The 16,482-nt window shown below is 59.3% G+C and overlaps 1 protein-coding gene across 11 annotated transcripts in view; it reads left to right on the forward strand.

The window, feature by feature from the left end:
* Positions 1-16,482, forward strand: part of AP2A2 (adaptor related protein complex 2 subunit alpha 2) — an 88,727-nt gene that overhangs the window by 58,264 nt on the left and 13,981 nt on the right. For 6 of the 11 annotated variants that reach the window (XM_016920088.4, XM_063783691.1, XM_063783692.1 and 3 more), the window contains 8 exons: positions 2,208-2,316; positions 2,995-3,145; positions 4,472-4,640; positions 6,250-6,387; positions 10,754-10,936; positions 11,535-11,632; positions 12,003-12,234; positions 12,321-12,494. In XM_016920088.4, the coding sequence (XP_016775577.1) occupies positions 2,208-2,316; positions 2,995-3,145; positions 4,472-4,640; positions 6,250-6,387; positions 10,754-10,936; positions 11,535-11,632; positions 12,003-12,234; positions 12,321-12,494 (1,254 nt within the window). The remainder of the gene's footprint in view (positions 1-2,207; positions 2,317-2,994; positions 3,146-4,471; positions 4,641-6,249; positions 6,388-10,753; positions 10,937-11,534; positions 11,633-12,002; positions 12,235-12,320; positions 12,495-16,482) is intronic. The other 5 variants (XM_063783695.1, XM_024346878.3, XM_063783694.1 and 2 more) reach the window with 1 other exon arrangement.

Here is a 16,482-nt window from a genome sequence, read left to right on the forward strand (position 1 = left end):
TTTTGTGAAGTGCCTGAGTCTTTTACCCATTTTTACCCTGGGTCGTCCGTTTTTTGTGTTGAATATTTCACCATTAAGTATGATGTCTGCTTTAGAATTTTGTTGTTGTCGTTGGTACTCTTCACATTAAAGAAGTTCCTTTCTCTATCTAGTTTGTCAAACAATTTTTATCATTAACTGGTAAAAACATTTGAACTTGGAGTTTTCTTTGTGGGAAACTTTTTTTTTTTTTTTGAGATGGGGTCTCGCTCTTGGTGCCCAGGCTGGAGTGCAGTGGTACGATCTCGGCTCACCGTAACCTCTGCCTCCCAGGTTCAAGCGGGTCTCCTGCCTCAGCCTCCCAAGTAGCTGGGATTAACAGGCGCCTGCCAGCACGCCTGGCTAATTTTGTATTTCTAGTAGAGACGGGGTTTTTCCATGTTGGTCAGGCTGGTCTCGAACTCCTGACCTCAGGTGATCTGCCCACCTTGGCCTCCCAAAGTGCTGGGATTACAGGTGTGAGCCCCTGCGCCCAGCTGTGAAACTTTCTAATTATGAATTCAATTTATTTTATAAGTTGTGGAACTGTGCATATTTTCTTTTTCTTTTTTTTTTTTTTTTTGAGTCGGAGTCGCACTCTGTTGCCCGGGTTGGAATGCAATGGCACGATCTCGGTTTACCGCAACCTCTGCCTGGGTTCAAGCGATTCTCCTACCTCAGCTTCCCGAGTAGCTGGGACTACAGGCTGTCGCCACCACGCCCAGTTAATTTTTGTATATTTTTGATGGAGATGGGGTTTCACCACAATGGCCAGGCTGGTTGCGAACTCCCGACCTCAAGTGATTGCACCTGCCTTGGCCTCCCACAGTGCTGGCATTATAGGCATGAGACACCGCACCTGGACTCCTTTCCTCTACTTTCTTTGGGTTAATTTGCTAGTCTCTTTTTATTATTTATTTATTTATTTATTTATTTATTTTGAGATGGAGTCTCACTCTGTCGCCCAGGCTGGAGTGCAGTGGCACGATCTTGGCTCACTGCAAGCTCCGCCTCCTGGGTTCACGCCATTCTCCTGCCTCAGCCTGTCGAGTAGCTGGGACTACAGGCGCCCGCCACCATGCCTGGCTAATTTTTTGTATTTTTTAGTAGAGATTGGGTTTCACTGTGTTAGCCAGGATGGTCTCGATCTCCTGACCTTGTGATCCGCCCGCCTTGGCCTCTCAAAGTGCTGGGATTACAGGCGTGAGCCACCGCACCCGGCCTAGTCTCTTTTTAAACGCTTAAGATGAATTTTTGTTGCTTTTCTCTTTATATTTGTTTCAAATATATACAGTTAAGGCTATACATTTCTCTCTCAGCCCGGCCTTAGCTGCGTACTTGTTTGAGAGACAGCTCATGTTGGCTGTGTCTGTGTGTCACGGAAGTGCTGTGATTCTTGCCTTTTCCTGCTTTGTGTTTGTGCCTTTCAGCCTTCTCTTTGACAGACAGCCTAGAGCTTGCCTCCCTGCAGCAGGAGTCCGTGACCCAAGTCTGGGCTGGCATCTTGCAGCTTAGGGCAGGAGTCAGGGTGAACTTTTCTGAATGGGTTCACTTATGGCCTAAAAGTGTCACATGTGAGCTTTGTAGGAAGGGAGGAACTACCCTGACCTCCGGGAAACAGGAGACATCGGGCTGTATGTCAGTGGAAATGCGAGGTAGTCGTGATTGTCACTTGTTCAGGAGGTTGACGGAGGATCTGCCAAGCCAAAGGCCGCATTGGACACAGAGATGGGATGTGAGTGAGGCGGGCAGTCTCCCTGCCTCCGTGAGCTCACCATCTGGGTTGGCCTGTGGTCGGGGGGCCCTGTGGGGTTGTGGGGTAGGGTCAGAATGCCGGCTTCTGGGGGTGGGGGTGCTTCTTCCTTCTGAGGAGCCTAAAGCTCTCTCTCTGATTTCATTCATGTGCCGGTCCACAAAGGAAACACTGTAGTTTCAAATCCAGGTGCTATGGTGTCTTGTACCGAGCAAGGGCTGCCACTCAGCTGCGGTAGCGTGTTGCCGAGTGACAGTGCAGCCCTCTCACAGCGAACCCAGGGGGTACCAAGCACTGTCAGACACTCCTGGCACATGAAACAAAACCATTTTTCCAGCTCAGGCGTGACCCGAGGAGTGAGTATGGCTTTTCTTTGGGTCCCCGCAGTAGGGGCTCGTGTCCGGCAGCGTGTCTCATTGCCTGTGCTGTCTTACAGATCGTGACGTCTGCATCCACAGATCTCCAGGATTACACTTACTATTTTGTCCCAGCTCCCTGGCTGTCTGTCAAACTGCTGAGGCTGCTGCAGTGCTACCCACCCCCAGGTAATGCGCAGGCCGCGGCTCCTGAAGCTGCACCAGTGCCAGTCTGATTCCCTGTCTCAGATTTAAGTAGTTTGTTTGTCATTTTAAGAAGTGTGTTACTAGCCCTGTCTCTTGATTCATGGACCTTTCTGCCAGTGCTGCTGTACGCGCCGGCTTTCATGGAGCAGTTATTGCAGAGCCTACAGTTTTGTTAGTGTTTGGGTCTATTTGTGCTTTTATAGTATCAGATTTGTGCAGGTTTTCTTTTTGAGATGGAGTCTCCCTTTGTTGCCCAGGCTGGAGTGCAGTGACGCGACCTCAGCTCACTGCAACCTCTGCCTCCCGGGTTCAAGCGATTCTCCCACCTCATCTTCCTGAGTAGCTGGGATTACAGGCACCTGCCATCATACCCGGCTAACTTTTGCGTTTTTGTAGAGACGGGGTTTCACCATGTTGGCCAGTCTGTTCTTGAACTCCTGACCTCAGGTGACTGGCCTGCCTCGGCCTCCCAAAGTGCTGGGATTACAGAAGTGAGCCACCGTGCCTGGCCTGTCTCAATTTTGTAAATGCTTCCAGCTGGGTACACAAATGTGAATGAACTATATTAAAAATGCTCTCATGATGTATGGGTGCAGCCGGGAGGGGCAGGGTGGGCTGCGGGCCACTGGAGACTGGTGAGCACCGTTCTGTCTTGCCCAGAAGACCCTGCAGTGCGAGGCCGCCTGACTGAGTGCCTGGAGACCATCCTGAACAAAGCCCAAGAACCACCCAAGTCGAAGAAGGTCCAGCACTCCAACGCGAAGAACGCCGTGCTCTTCGAGGCCATCAGCTTAATCATTCACCATGACAGGTGTGTCGGCTGCCTGTGGAGAGGCTTCGTCTCGCGCGCACACACACGTTCCTTCTCGTTGGCACGAGACTGGGCGGATCATGTCTGGTTTGTCCACTCCATGGGCCTCCCCTTCGTCCTGCCTCTGTGGAGAGGCTTCGTCTCGCGCGCACACACACGTTCCTTCTCGTTGGCACGAGACTGGGCGGATCATGTCTGGTTTGTCCACTCCATGGGCCTCCCCTTTGTCCTGCCTCTGTGCTCCCTGCCGGATGCTTTTTTTCTTTCTGTGCAGCCCGGCCCCTCCTGCTCTGAGCTCACCGTGGATTGCTTTGCTGACTGTGGTCTCATCCCACGCGAGGGCCTTTTCCTCCTTCCCCTGAGCATCCCCACTCCTGACTGGCTTCTCGTGTAGTGGAACAGAGAGGAGACGGGTGGGGTGGGGGGCGTGCGCGCGCATGTCCTGTGGCTTTGCTGGGTGTGGAGCCGCACTTGGTGGGTCCAGGGTCGCAGGGCAGTGCTGGAAACGGCTGTGCCCATCCACGCAGCGCAGAGGCGCAGGGTGGCGGTCGCTCCACACAGCCTGGAGGGTCTGCCTCCTCTGCTCCCACGCCTTCTCTGCTCAGCAGTTGCGGCGCACCACATGTGGTCTGGCGTGGGTCTTGCGTGTGGGGCCGTGCTTTAGGGTCCTGTGAGAATGAGATCGCAGTTCTCACCAGGCTCCCGATAACGAGGGAACGTGCCAGGCTGTGGGCAGACGCTCTCTACACCACAAATGGGTGTTCACTACACCACCCATTTGCTACTACAAAATTTTTACAAATGATGAAAACTCAGTCTGAGAGTCACACTTCAGAGCTGAGAGTTATTAAAACTGAAATTTCCCATTTTGGAGAGAGCTCTGTTGTTATGTGAGGAGAAGCCACATCCTGACGAGACAGTAGAGTCAGTGGGGCAGCAGCCGCGCTCCCGGCCTTCTCAGCCTTCTCCCTGCCCCGGGCTGGTGCCTCTGGCTGAGACCCCATTGCCGGTCACAGCTTGACCGGCCTCCCGCGGGCCTGATGCAGATTGAGGCTCAGGAGGTGCTGGGAAGGCTCCAGTGGACACACGGGCTGCTGACTCACTGTGGGGATGCACAGGATGGACGCAAAATGGATGTCAGGGGTGGGGGTCGGGCATCATCTGCATCTGGGGAGGCCCCCGAGTTCCCACTTGAGCAGTGCGGTGGCGGCGAGTGCCGTGTGACTTTGCTGTCTGCCATCTGGACCCGTTGGGGAACGCAGACTCTGTCCAGTTTGTGTTGCACTTGCTGAGGAAACCCCACCCACTTCCCCTCCCTCCACACAGTGAGCCGAACCTGCTCGTCCGTGCCTGCAACCAGTTGGGCCAGTTTCTGCAGCACCGCGAGACCAACCTGCGCTACCTGGCCCTGGAGAGCATGTGCACGCTGGCCAGCTCCGAGTTCTCCCATGAGGCTGTCAAGACGCACATCGAGACGGTCATCAACGCCCTGAAGGCGAGTGCCCTGTCCTTGGGTTCTGCTCACTCCCTGAGCAGGTGCCGTGGGTCTTCCTGTGAAGGCTGGGGGTACGCAGTGCCTCCTGACTCCCCGCAGAGATGGAGGTGGTGCTGGTGCTGCTGACCTCCGCCTGTCACCTACTCTTGGGAGGTCACACCACCGTTGAGGGCCATGTTGCCTGGAGATGGCCAGGTTGGCCCTGCTGTCCTGGTTAGGCTGAGCACAGGAGTCCCTGGCAGCCCTTTCCCTGCTGGGGGCAGCCCCCTTGTGCCATCCTGCGTGTGCATAGTGCCGACAAGTAGAAATGGTTCTTCTTGGTAGAAAGATGAAATTTTTTTCCCTTATCTCCAAGAAAATCCCCCTTTTACAAAGGAAACTCACTTTGTTCGGGGATTAAAATTTCAGAGTTGGGGCCGGGCGCGGTGGTTCACGCCTGTAATCCCAGCACTTTGGGAGGCCGAGGCGGGCGGATCACGAGGTCAGGAGATCGAGACCATCCCGGCTAACACGGTGAAACCCCGTCTTTACTAAAAATGCAAAAAAAAATTAGCCGGGCGTGGTGGCGGCCGGTGCCTGTAGTCCCAGCTACTCGGGAGGCTGAGGCAGAAGAATGGCTTGAACCCAAGAGGCGGAGCTTGCAGTGAGCCGAGATCGCGCCACTGCACTCCAGCGTGGGCGACAGAGCGAGACTCCGTCTCAAAAAAAAAAAAAAATTTCAGAGTTGGAAGAGCCCAGTTGAGGTTGGCCATTGCCAGCCTTTGCGAGTCTCCAGAGCGACCCCGAGGGTTCGTTCCACATAGGGGACCCTGCGGTGTGTCCACCAAGTCCCTAGTCACCGGTGCACATGCGTTAGGGAGTGGGAGGCGGGGAGCTGCATGTCCCCCATCTGGCTTAGCCTCAGGCTGTGGCAGGGCTGCTCCCAGTCCCCCGCACGTCTGCGTGCAGCTCACAGATATTCCGGGTGGTGTGCAAGGGGCTCGTGGTGGGCATTTGGTATTCTGGATTCTTCTTGGTCCTGGTTTTGGTGTTTGTTTTAGTCAATCCCTATTGTCAGAAGGGCTGGACACTCATTTGCACATGGCCAGTGCTAGGGCTGGTGGTGCCCACTCTCCTGCCTTTGTTGGGAGCAGAGCTCGGGCTTTCTCGTGCTGCAGAGCCTCCTGGGGGCCTATCAGCACGGGCTCTGGGGTGGGGCGTGAGGACCTGCCTTGGGGCAGCTCCGTGTCCGAGGCAGTGGGGTCTTTGGCTGCATGGAAGGGAGTCCTTGATGACCCGCACCAGGCAGTGCGCTCAGTCCTAGCGAAGCTGGCCCTTGTGGAGGGCAAGGGAGGCATGGACGAGCGGGCAGAATCCAGGCAGTGCGCTGGGTCCTAGCGAAGCTGGCCTGTGCGGGAGGGCCGGGCCAGCAGGCAGAACTCTATTCCAGGCTGTCCAGACACACGCGGCCCGAGTGCAGGTCGGCTCCCTGGACCTGGATGTGCATGTGAGGGAAGCTCAGAGTGGGTGTTGAGATGCGGGTGCCGAGCCTGTCCCCAGCCTGTCCCCAGCCTGTCCCCAAGCCTGTGCCTTGCTCCTGCGGCCTCTTACTCTGTGCCTTGTTCCCCAGACTGAGCGGGACGTGAGCGTGCGGCAGCGGGCCGTGGACCTCCTCTACGCCATGTGCGACCGCAGCAACGCCCCACAGATCGTGGCCGAGATGCTGAGCTATCTGGAGACAGCCGACTATTCCATCCGAGAAGAGATTGTGAGTTCTGGTGGCCTCTGAGTCCTCTCCTGCCACAGGCGTGAATCTCAGCGGCAGGATTTCCTTCGTGCTCTGCGATTCCGTCCAGCAGGACTTGATTGAGAACCCATGAGTTGCTGAATACAAGGCTCCTCTGCCTCTGTGTTTTCATCCACATTTTCAAGCTGGGTGTGGTGGCACCTGTGGTCCCCGCTACTCCTGAGGTGGAGGCGGGAGGATCACCTGAGGCCAGGAGGTTGAGGCTGCAGTGAGTCGAGATCATGTCACTGCACTCTAGCCTGGGCAACACAGCGAGACCCTGTCTTAAAAAAAAATCAGCATTTTTGGTAGAGTCATTTGGTCTTGAAAATAACTATTGGCCGGGTGTGGTGGCTCACGCCTGTACACCTTGGGAGGCCAAGGCGGGCGGATCACCTGAGGTCAGGAGTTCAAGACCAGCCTGACAAACATGGGGAAACCCCGACCCCGTCTCTATTGAAAATACAAAATTAGCCGGGCGTAGTGGCGCATGCCTGTAATGCCAGCTACTCCGGAGGCTGAGGCAGGAGAATCGCTTGAACCTGGGAGGCGGAGGTGGAGGTTGTGGTGAGCCGAGATTGCGCCATTGCACTCCAGCCTGAGCAACAAGAGCGAAACTCTGTCTCAAAAAAAAAAACAAAAAAAAAAAACTAAAACGCCCGCCCTGCGCGGCTTCTGTGGCCTGCCTGTCCTTGCAGTGGTGGCACTGCAGCCCCAGGTCTGAGTGAGGCTCCAGCCGTCTGCGCTGGGGCTGCACAAATCCAGACTCCTGTGGTCAAAATTCTTTTAATTGTGTTGCATTTTGAGCCCTTGAATTAATCCTTTGTGGCTTGGCTTTTTTGGGTGTCCCTCTTGATCTCTGGGAAGGACGGGATCTAGGCCATAGCTTAATGTCCCGTGTTGTTTTTATTCACAAAGTAGGTGTGCACACTTGCCAGATAGCTGAAGCTCATCAAACCTGTACGTGTGAAAGACTGAGCATGAACCAAAACCTGAGGGAAGAAACCCTTGTGGAGGCCACATGGTCAGCAGAGAAGAGGGCCTGAGGCCTCCACCACACTCACAGGCCTCTCAGGCTCACCGTGTCTGTGGATGGTGGGGTTTAAGGGGGAGGCCCGGTGTCCTCGTGTGGGGTTCGCCACTGTGACCAGCCAGGACCACAGCCTCTTGTTGAGGCTGAGACAGCGCCTCCGTTGTATAGAAAGCACTTTGTTATTTGTTTTTTTGGGCGAAGTGCGGCTCAAGGCCTCCTTGGGAGCTTTGCTGAGAGCCAGTGTTGGAGCTAGTGGCAGGTGACAGGGTTGCTCTGGGCAGGTGTTGTGTGGTCATGCCCAGGTGAGAGACTCAGGTTTTCAGGGGTCTTTTAGTGAACGGAGGAGCCCAGGTGCTGGGGCTTCAATGCTGAGGGGTGAAATTACCATGGACTGAGCTTCAGTGAGGCACTGCAGACCTGCAGAGAGCAGGGGCCAGGAGGCGGCTCTCACGCTGGACTGTCCACCCTCCAGGACAGTGGGCCTGGGAAGTTGAGGGGGACAGGGACAGGGGTGGGCTGACTCCCGGCAGGAGGCCCCAAGGGCAGGCACCGTGGTGTAGGGCAGGGCTGTCTGTAGAGGGGCCAGGCAGGTGCTTGTTGACTGCAGCCAGTGGTCCCTCTCTGGCCTGGCTGGGGCAGTGTGGCCTGGTCTCAGCCCTTGTGGTGGGGTGGGGCTGGCTCTGGGGACGGCCGTCACGGGAGCCTCGTTCCTGATCGTTGTTCTGGGTGTTTCGAACAGAGACAGAAGCAGTGTGCTTCTGAGTGCAGTTGTGCAGATTTTGAGGTCCTGAGTATTCGTCAGCCCGGTGTCTGCTCTCGCCCCTCTGCGTGATGAGTGGCAATCCTCAGCCAGCTCCTGCTGTGAGGAGTAAGACAGGTGCTGTGCCTTGGCCTGCATGATGCTCCCCGCAGCCCGTCCTTTCAGCCGGACATGATGCTCCCCCCACCCCATCCTTTCAGCTGGGCATGGTGCTCCCCTCACCCCGTCCTTTCAGCCGGGTATGGTGCTCCCCTCACCCCGTCCTTTCAGCTGGGCATGGTGCTCCCCCACCCTGTCCTTTCAGCCGGGCATGGTGCTCCCCCTACCCCATCCTTTCAGCTGGGCACGGTGCTCCCCTCACCCCATCCTTTCAGCTGGGCATGGTGCTCCCCCCACCCTGTCCTTTCAGCCGGGCATGGTGCTCTCCCCACCCCATCCTTTCAGCCGGGCATGGTGCTCCCCCCACCCCGTCCTTTCATCTGGGCATGGTGCTCCCCTCACCCCATCCTTTCAGCTGGGCATGGTGCTCCCCCCACCCCATCCTTTCAGCCGGGCATGGTGCTCCCCCCACCCCATCCTTTCAGCCGGGCATGGTGCTCCCCTCTGTCCTTTCAGCCGGGCATGGTGCTCCCGTCTGTCCTTTCAGCCGGGTATGGTGCTCCCCCCACCCCGTCCTTTCAGCCGGGCATGGTGCTCCCCTCCGTCCTTTCAGCCGGGCATGGTGCTCCCCCCACCCCATCCTTTCAGCCGGGCATGGTGCTCCCCCCACCCCATCCTTTCAGCCGGGCATGGTGCTCCCCCCACCCCATCCTTTCAGCCGGGCATGGTGCTCCCCCCACCCCATCCTTTCAGCCGGGCATGGTGCTCCCCCCACCCCATCCTTTCAGCCGGGCATGGTGCTCCCCCCACCCCATCCTTTCAGCCGGGCATGGTGCTCCCCCCACCCCGTCCTTTCAGCCGGGCATAGTGCTCCCCTCCGTCCTTTCAGCCGGGCATGGTGCTCCCCTCCGTCCTTTCAGCCGGGCATGGTGCTCCCCTCCGTCCTTTCAGCCGGGCATGGTGTTCCCCTCCGTCCTTTCAGCCGGGCATGGTGCTCCCCCCACCCCGTCCTTTCAGCCGGGCATGGTGCTCCCCTCCGTCCTTTCAGCCGGGTATGGTGCTCCCCTCCATCCTTTCAGCCGGGCATGGTGTTTCCCTCTGTCTTTTCAGTTGAGCATGGCAGAGCGTGTTCTCTGGCTGTGCTAGGTGCTAAGTGTCCAAACTGGACATGGCCCACTCCCTGCCTACTCGGCACCTTGCCATCCATGGAGGGGGACGGATTGAGAGCAGGACTGCGGGTTGCTGTGCTGTGGGTGGGATGGCTGGAGGAAGTGCCCCATGTTCTGGGGGCCTCAGGAGGCATTACACTCCTGGGGGGCTGTGTGGACTTCTGCAGAAGGCGATAGTGGCCTGGTCTGGAGAGCATGATGGTGCAGAGGCTACTGGGAGGGCAGAGCATCCGTTCGTGGAGGGGTGGGAGGTACCTTAGCACAGGTTGGGGAGCAGGGCACGCGAGGCAGGGGTGGAGGCAGACATGGGGACCCTGCCAGTGAGGCCTGAGGGCCCCTGGTGCACAGCCCCGAGCTGAGGGTAGGGCTCAGAGGCAGTACATTTTGGAATGATGCCCTGGAAGTGTCACGGAGTCAGGTTGGGGTTTAGGGGTCCAGGCTCCAGGCAGGGACTCGGGGTGGGGGGGCACAGTCACCAGCACCTGAGAGGCCAGTGGCAGGGTGTGGAGAGGGGGCGGCAGGGTGTGGAGAGGGGGCGGCAGGGTATTAGGGGTGCCCTCAGGAGGCGCACGGTCTTGATGCCTGCTGGCGTTGGTGTTGGCAGCTGGCGCTGTTCGAAGGGGGCTTGGTTCCAGGCGAGGTGACTTTGGGGAGATGAGTTTGGTGTTGTACAGCCTGGCAGAGCTCCATGTGGGTGGCTGCCACGTGGGTGTGGGCTGGGCAGGTGCCTCCGGGGGACACCCGTGAGAGTGAGCCAGAGAGGGGAAGAAGGGGAACCCCCAGGTGAGGCTCGCAGGAAAGACTGGCCAGAGCCGGAAGAAACCAGCAGAGAAGTGGCCACCGGGAGCCCAGGGTGGCGCAGTCACTGGCCGCCGGGAGCCCAGGGTGGCGCAGTCACTGGCCGCCGGGAGCCCAGGGTGGCGTAGTCAGAGGTCAGAGGAGTGCTGCCGCCGGGAGCCTAGGGTGATGAGGTCAGAGGAGTGCTGCCACCAGGTGCTGGGGCTTTGGGAGAGAAGGGCCCAGGTGGGAGGTGGCCTGGCTGTGGCCGTGGCCTTCTGTGCACTGGTCTCCGCCTCTTCCTGGCTTTCTTTGCTTAAGTCAGGGCATCTTAAACTTTCTGGGCTCGTGGGCTTTTTTGAGAATCGAGTTCAAGCTTCCTCCATGTCCCAAACTTTTGTAGACACATTGAGGTGCTTCTGAAACTCTCACTTTGACTTTGGACGACAGTTTGGTCTTGGGATTGCCATGGCCTGCAGGTGCCGGCCCTCAGCAGCCTGTCCCCCACAGGTGCTGAAGGTCGCCATCCTGGCTGAGAAGTACGCGGTGGACTACACCTGGTATGTGGATACCATCTTGAACTTGATCCGAATTGCTGGTGATTACGTGAGTGAAGAGGTGTGGTACCGAGTCATTCAGATCGTCATCAACCGGGACGACGTGCAGGGCTACGCGGCCAAGACTGTGTTCGAGGTATGGCCCGCAGGACGGCAGGAAGGATGGGGTGGAGGGCAGTTGCAGAAGGTGAGCAGTGAGTGGTTCCAGCCTGCCTGCGTGGAGGTGCCGAGGGCCGTTGCTGACCCCTCTTGCCCCTCAGCTCTTCCCTGAGGCTCTAGCTCCTCCACTGTTGGTGCCCCTCACTGAGTCCCAGTTTCTTCTCACCCTAAGTTTCAAACTTCTGGCTCTCTGGGGGCCACCTGAGAAAGCTGGCCTCTGTGTATGTGAGAGCATGCTGGGGCATGCCGTGGTGGGGCCTGCCCTGTCCGTCGGAGAGGGTTAGGCCACCGGGAAGGGGTGTGCCATGAGGACGCTGGCAGAACCTCCCCAGCCAGAGCCTGTTGTGGATGCTGCAGCTCCCTCCAGGGCAGGTCAGCGTGTGGCAGCCTTGGGTTCCTTGCTGCTGACACAGGTGCTGAGGGTGCTGAGGAAGGCAGGGATGGGCACTTGGACTGGGGTCTCCAGGAAGCTGAGGGGCTGGTGCTGGTGTAGGGTGCACTGCGCCAGGACGTGCCCGCCTCGCCTTAACTCTGGCACCTGGCTGCCACCCCGGCTCATTGTTTGTGCTTCGCAGGCTCTTCAGGCTCCCGCGTGCCACGAGAACCTGGTCAAAGTGGGCGGCTACATCCTGGGGGAGTTTGGAAACTTGATAGCTGGAGACCCGAGATCCAGGTGAGAGGCCCTTTGCGAGTCGGGGCTGTGTGCGCTCCGGCGGGCCTCGGTGGTCGGTGGCAAGAGGCGAGGCACCAGCTGGCCCTGCCGTGAGGCCTCACAGAGCCGCTTCTGCTCCCCATCGGCGTCTTTTTGTTTCCCTTCAGTTGATAGAAAAAGCAGGGATTCTAGTAGAAAATGGAGACGTGGGGTTGATGGCTGACTTAGTGAAAGGGGCGTCTTTGCAGTGGGATCTGGAGCTGGAAGAGGGTCCCGACCAGTGGCCTCTGGTGCAGGCCAGGGGGTCTCGCCGCCGTCCCCACCCCGCGGGGGCGTGCTGCAGCCTGCGAGGGGACGACAGTGTCCCGTGTTGTGCCCTCCCCGCCCCCAGCCCGCTGATCCAGTTCCACCTGCTGCACTCCAAGTTCCACCTGTGCAGCGTCCCCACCCGCGCGCTGCTCCTGTCCACCTACATCAAGTTCGTGAACCTCTTCCCGGAGGTGAAGCCCACCATCCAGGACGTGCTGCGCAGCGACAGCCAGCTGAGGAACGCAGACGTGGAGCTGCAGCAGCGTGCCGTGGAGTACCTGCGGCTCAGCACCGTGGCCAGCACCGACATTCTGGTAGGAGGCCCCCGCCCTTCGGGCTGGCTTGGCTGAGGGTTGGAGGCCAGGAGCTCTGACCAGTCCCACCCTGTGTTCTTTCCAAGGCGACCGTGCTGGAGGAGATGCCCCCGTTCCCGGAGCGGGAGTCCTCCATCTTGGCAAAGCTCAAGAAGAAGAAGGGCCCCGGCACGGTGACAGACCTGGAGGACACCAAGCGGGACAGGAGTGTGGATGTGAACGGGGGTCCTGAGCCTGCCCCGGCCAGCACCAGCGCCGTGGTGGGTCCCTCACCTACTGTGCACCCAGATCTGTCAGGGCCTCACCCCCAAGACTTGGGACCAGCAGAGCATTTGCCTGTCAGGGAGGAGCATGTACTGAGAACCCAGGCGCTGGCTGTGGCTCTGGACACCCCGCTGTCCTGTCCTGGGGGCCACTGTCCCTGCTGGACACGCTGCTGTCCTGTCCCGGGGGCCACTGTCCCTGCTGGACGCCCCACTGTCCTGTCCCGGGGGCCACTGTCCCTGCTGGACGCCCCGCTGTCCTGTCCCGGGGGCCACTGTCCCTGCTGGACGCCCCCCTGGCCTGTCCCGGGGGCCACTGTCCCTGCTGGACGCCCCGCTGTCCTGTCCCGGGGGCCACTGTCCCTGCTGGACGCCCCCCTGGCCTGTCCCGGGGGCCACTGTCCCTGCTGGACGCCCCCCTGGCCTGTCCCGGGGGCCACTGTCCCTGCTGCACACCCCGCTGTCCTCTCCCGGGGGCCACTGTGCCTGCTGGGCAAGGCACTTCCTTCAGACCATCGTCTTGTCCAGCTCAGCTCACACATCCTCTGTGGTGCCTTGTTTTAGGGGAAGTGGCCGTCCCCTCTCCTACAGGACTGCCTCACCCAGGCAGCTGTCCTCACATGCTTTGTTGATTTAGAGTGGACCTGTCCTGCCCTGCTCTTCGAGGTTTTATGTAGTGAGTTGGGTTAGGTCTGGTTTTCCTTGTATGTGTGATGCGATGAGAATAATCCTGTAACAGAATGTGTCCTGTGGTATTTGTTGGGTGAGAAGTGTCGTTTTGAGAGTCGCGTTTTTGCTTGACTCTGCTTGCCAGCTGTTCCCCTCTGCACTGTCAGGGAGGGCTCCTGTTGGGGTCAGGCGGGCTTTCTGTTTGTCCAATTAGAGGACCTGTCTCTCCAGGACGCAGGTCCAGTGGTGGCAACCAGTGCTGCTACCCAGTATCGGCAGGGCTTTGTGGGGTGAGCTCCTGTGGTGGTGCCTGCCCTGGCAGTGTGCTGGTTGGGAGGGTGCTCATGTCGGAGTCCTGGCACTCCTTGGCGGGGACCTGCTTATGTGCCCCGGCTGACCATGTGTCCTGCCCCTCTGGCCGACAGTGCAGGGCCTGCCATGGGGCTGGTATCCAGGCTGAGCCTGACATCTTGCCCAGTGGCTTCTCTTCCCCCTCCTCCCCCTCTTCCCCCCTCTCCGTCCTCCCTCCCTCTCTTCATCCTCCCTCCTCCCCCTCCTCCTCTCCCTCCTCCCCCTTCTCCCTCCCTTCTCCCCTTCTCCCCTCCCCCTCCCCCGCTTCCTTCCCCTCCCCATCCTCCTCCTCCCCCTCCTCCCCCTCTTCCTCCTCCTCCCCCTCTTCCTCCTCCTCCCCTCCTCTTCCCCCTCCCTCCTCCCCCTTCCCTCCTCCCCCTCCTCCTCCTTCCCCCTCCCCCTCCTCCTCCTTCCCCCTCCCCCTCCTCCTCCTCCCCTCTACTCCCCCTCCTCCCCTCTACTCCCCCTCCTCCCCCTCCTTTCCCCCTTCTCCCCTTCCTTTCCCCCCTCCTCTCCCCCTCCCCCTCCTTTCCCACCTCATCGTTCTCTCCCTCCCCTTTCTTCTCTCCTTCCCTCTCCTCCCCCTCCAACCCCTCCTTCCCCTTCCTCTCCTCCCTCTCCTTCCCCTTCCTCTCCTCCCTCTCCTTCCCCTTCCTCTCCTCCCTCTCCTTCCCCTTCCTCTCCTCCCTCTCCTTCCCCTTCCTCTCCTCCCTCTCCTTCCCCTTCCTCTCCTCCCTCTCCTTCCCCTTCCTCTTCTCCCTCTTCTCCTCCCACTCTCCCTCCTCCTTCCCCCTCCCCCTTCCCCTCCTCCTCCCTCTCCTCCTCCTCCCTCTCCTCCTCCTCCCTCTCCTCCTCCTCCCTCTCCTCCTCCTCCCTCTCCTCCCCCTCCTCCTCCCCCTCCCTCCTCCTCCCTCTCCTCCTCCTCCCTCTCCTCCTCCCCCTCCCTCCTCCTCCCTCTCCTCCCCCCTCCCTCCTCCTCCCCTTCCTCCTTCCCCCTCCCCCTTCTCTCTCCTCCTCCCGCTCCTCCTCCTCTTCCTCTCCTCTTCCCCCTCCCCTCCTCCCTCTCCTCCTCCTCTCTTCTCCCTCCCTTCTTCCCTCTCCTCTTCCTCTCCTCCCCCTCCTCTCCTCCCTCTCCTCCTCTGCTCCTCCCCCTCCCCTCCTCCCTCTCCTCCTCTCCTTCCTCCTCCTCCCCCTCCTTCCTCCTCCTCCCCCTCCTCCCCTTCCTTCTCCTCCCTCTCCTCCCCCTCCTCCTCCCCCTTCTCTTCCTCCTTTCCCTCCCTTTCCTCCCCCTCCCCTCCTCCTCTTCCTTCTCCTCCCCCCCTCCTCTCTCTCCTCCTCTTCCTCCTCCTCTCCCTCCTCTTCCTCCTCCTTTCCTCCTACTCCCTCTCCTCCTCCCTTCTCTTCCTCCCCCTTCCTCCTCCCCCTCCTCCTCCCCCTCCTGGCTGAGCCTGACATCTCGATGAGCAGTCTTCCCTCCCCCTCTTCCTCCCTCTCCCCTCCCTCCACCTAGTGTCCTCTGTGCAGCCCCTGTCCCCCTGTGCCCTCTCTCTGTGTTGTTTGTGGCATGCTGCTGTGCCTGCCCTCTGGAGGCTTGAATTGCCTGTGAGCTCATCCTGGAGTGAATGAAATGAATGAAAGATGTGACTCTTTCTCCCAAGGTGGGTGTCTTCCCTTCACGCCTGAGCACCTTCATGCTTATGTTTCTCAGGTGCTCTGTAGAGCTGGTGACCTGCTTTTGACCCTGTCTCCTCCCGTGGGCCGTCACTAGCCAGGCGCCTAGTGCTGCAGGCCTCTGTCACTCCTCTAATCCATCTCTCCCTCTCCTTCGGACATCTTGACATAGGTTTCTGGAGGCAGAAACTTGCTTGTGGAGATTTGTCTGTGAGCTGCCGGAGCAGGGGGCCTTCCCGTGGGTGCTGGGCCGGCAGCGGCTCCGCCCTGCAGAGAGGAGGACGCGGCCCCAGTTGGGTGAGGAGGCGAGGGCAGGATGACGTGATCCAGGGGAGGCTGGTGTGCAGGGATTCCTGGAGGCCGGCTTTCAGCAAGGGCACTGTGAAGTCTTCCACGGAAACCTGGGATTGCCTGTTGGAAGCTGGGAAGGCACCAGGTGCTCTCGCTCCCCTCCAGCTGCTTTGACGTTAAGAGGAACTCGCTGAGGGAGCATGGAAAGGGGCTGTAGGATTGTCTTCAGTCTCTCTTTGGTTCTTATTTGATGTTTCTTTTTCATGTGGGTCCTGAGAAGTGAGGTGTGCCCATACCCCAGGCTTTGATCACACCCAGGTTTGTCCGGCTAGGCTCAGGGTGGACTTTGGAGGGCCTGGCCTTGACTGTGTGGCTTAGGGATCAGATGGAAGCTTCTGGACCCTGGTAGTGAGAGCAGTGTGCTGCCCTCTGAAAAGGAGGATGAGGGTCCAGTGAGGTTCAGCATTTCTTTAAGGTGCCTTCTTGGAGGGAGGTCCGCCTTCAGGGCTCATTCAGTGGATTTTCTGAGTGTGGCTTCACTCCTGATGGTCAGTGGTGCCTGGCGGGTGGGTTCCTTAGGGAGGTGTCTGTGGCTGAGGCACGCAGCTCCGTTCTGAGCTGAGAGCTGTGGTGTGTGGGCACCTCCGTCCTGACTGAGAGCTGTGGTGTGTGGGTCCCTCCGTCCTGACTGAGCTGTGGTGTGTGGGTCCGTCCATCCTGACTGAGAGCTGTGGTGTGTGGGTCCGTCCATCCTGACTGAGAGCTGTGGTGTGTGGGCGCCTCCGTCCTGACCGAGAGCTGTGGTGTGTGGGCCCCTCTGTTCTGACCGAGAGCTACGGTGTGTGGGTGTCATTGCTATCCTGTGCTTTCCAATCTGTTCCCATTGCTCACGGGAGCCCCAGTGAGAGGCCCCTCCCTATGGGGAGACACTCCTGGCGAAGTTGTCTTGCTCAGGGTCTCCTGTATGGGCCGTGAAGGGGCCTCAGGGTGGCATCAGCACATG

Source organism: Pan troglodytes, chromosome 9 (assembly GCF_028858775.2).
Source record: "Pan troglodytes isolate AG18354 chromosome 9, NHGRI_mPanTro3-v2.0_pri, whole genome shotgun sequence".
NCBI lineage: Eukaryota > Metazoa > Chordata > Mammalia > Primates > Hominidae > Pan > Pan troglodytes.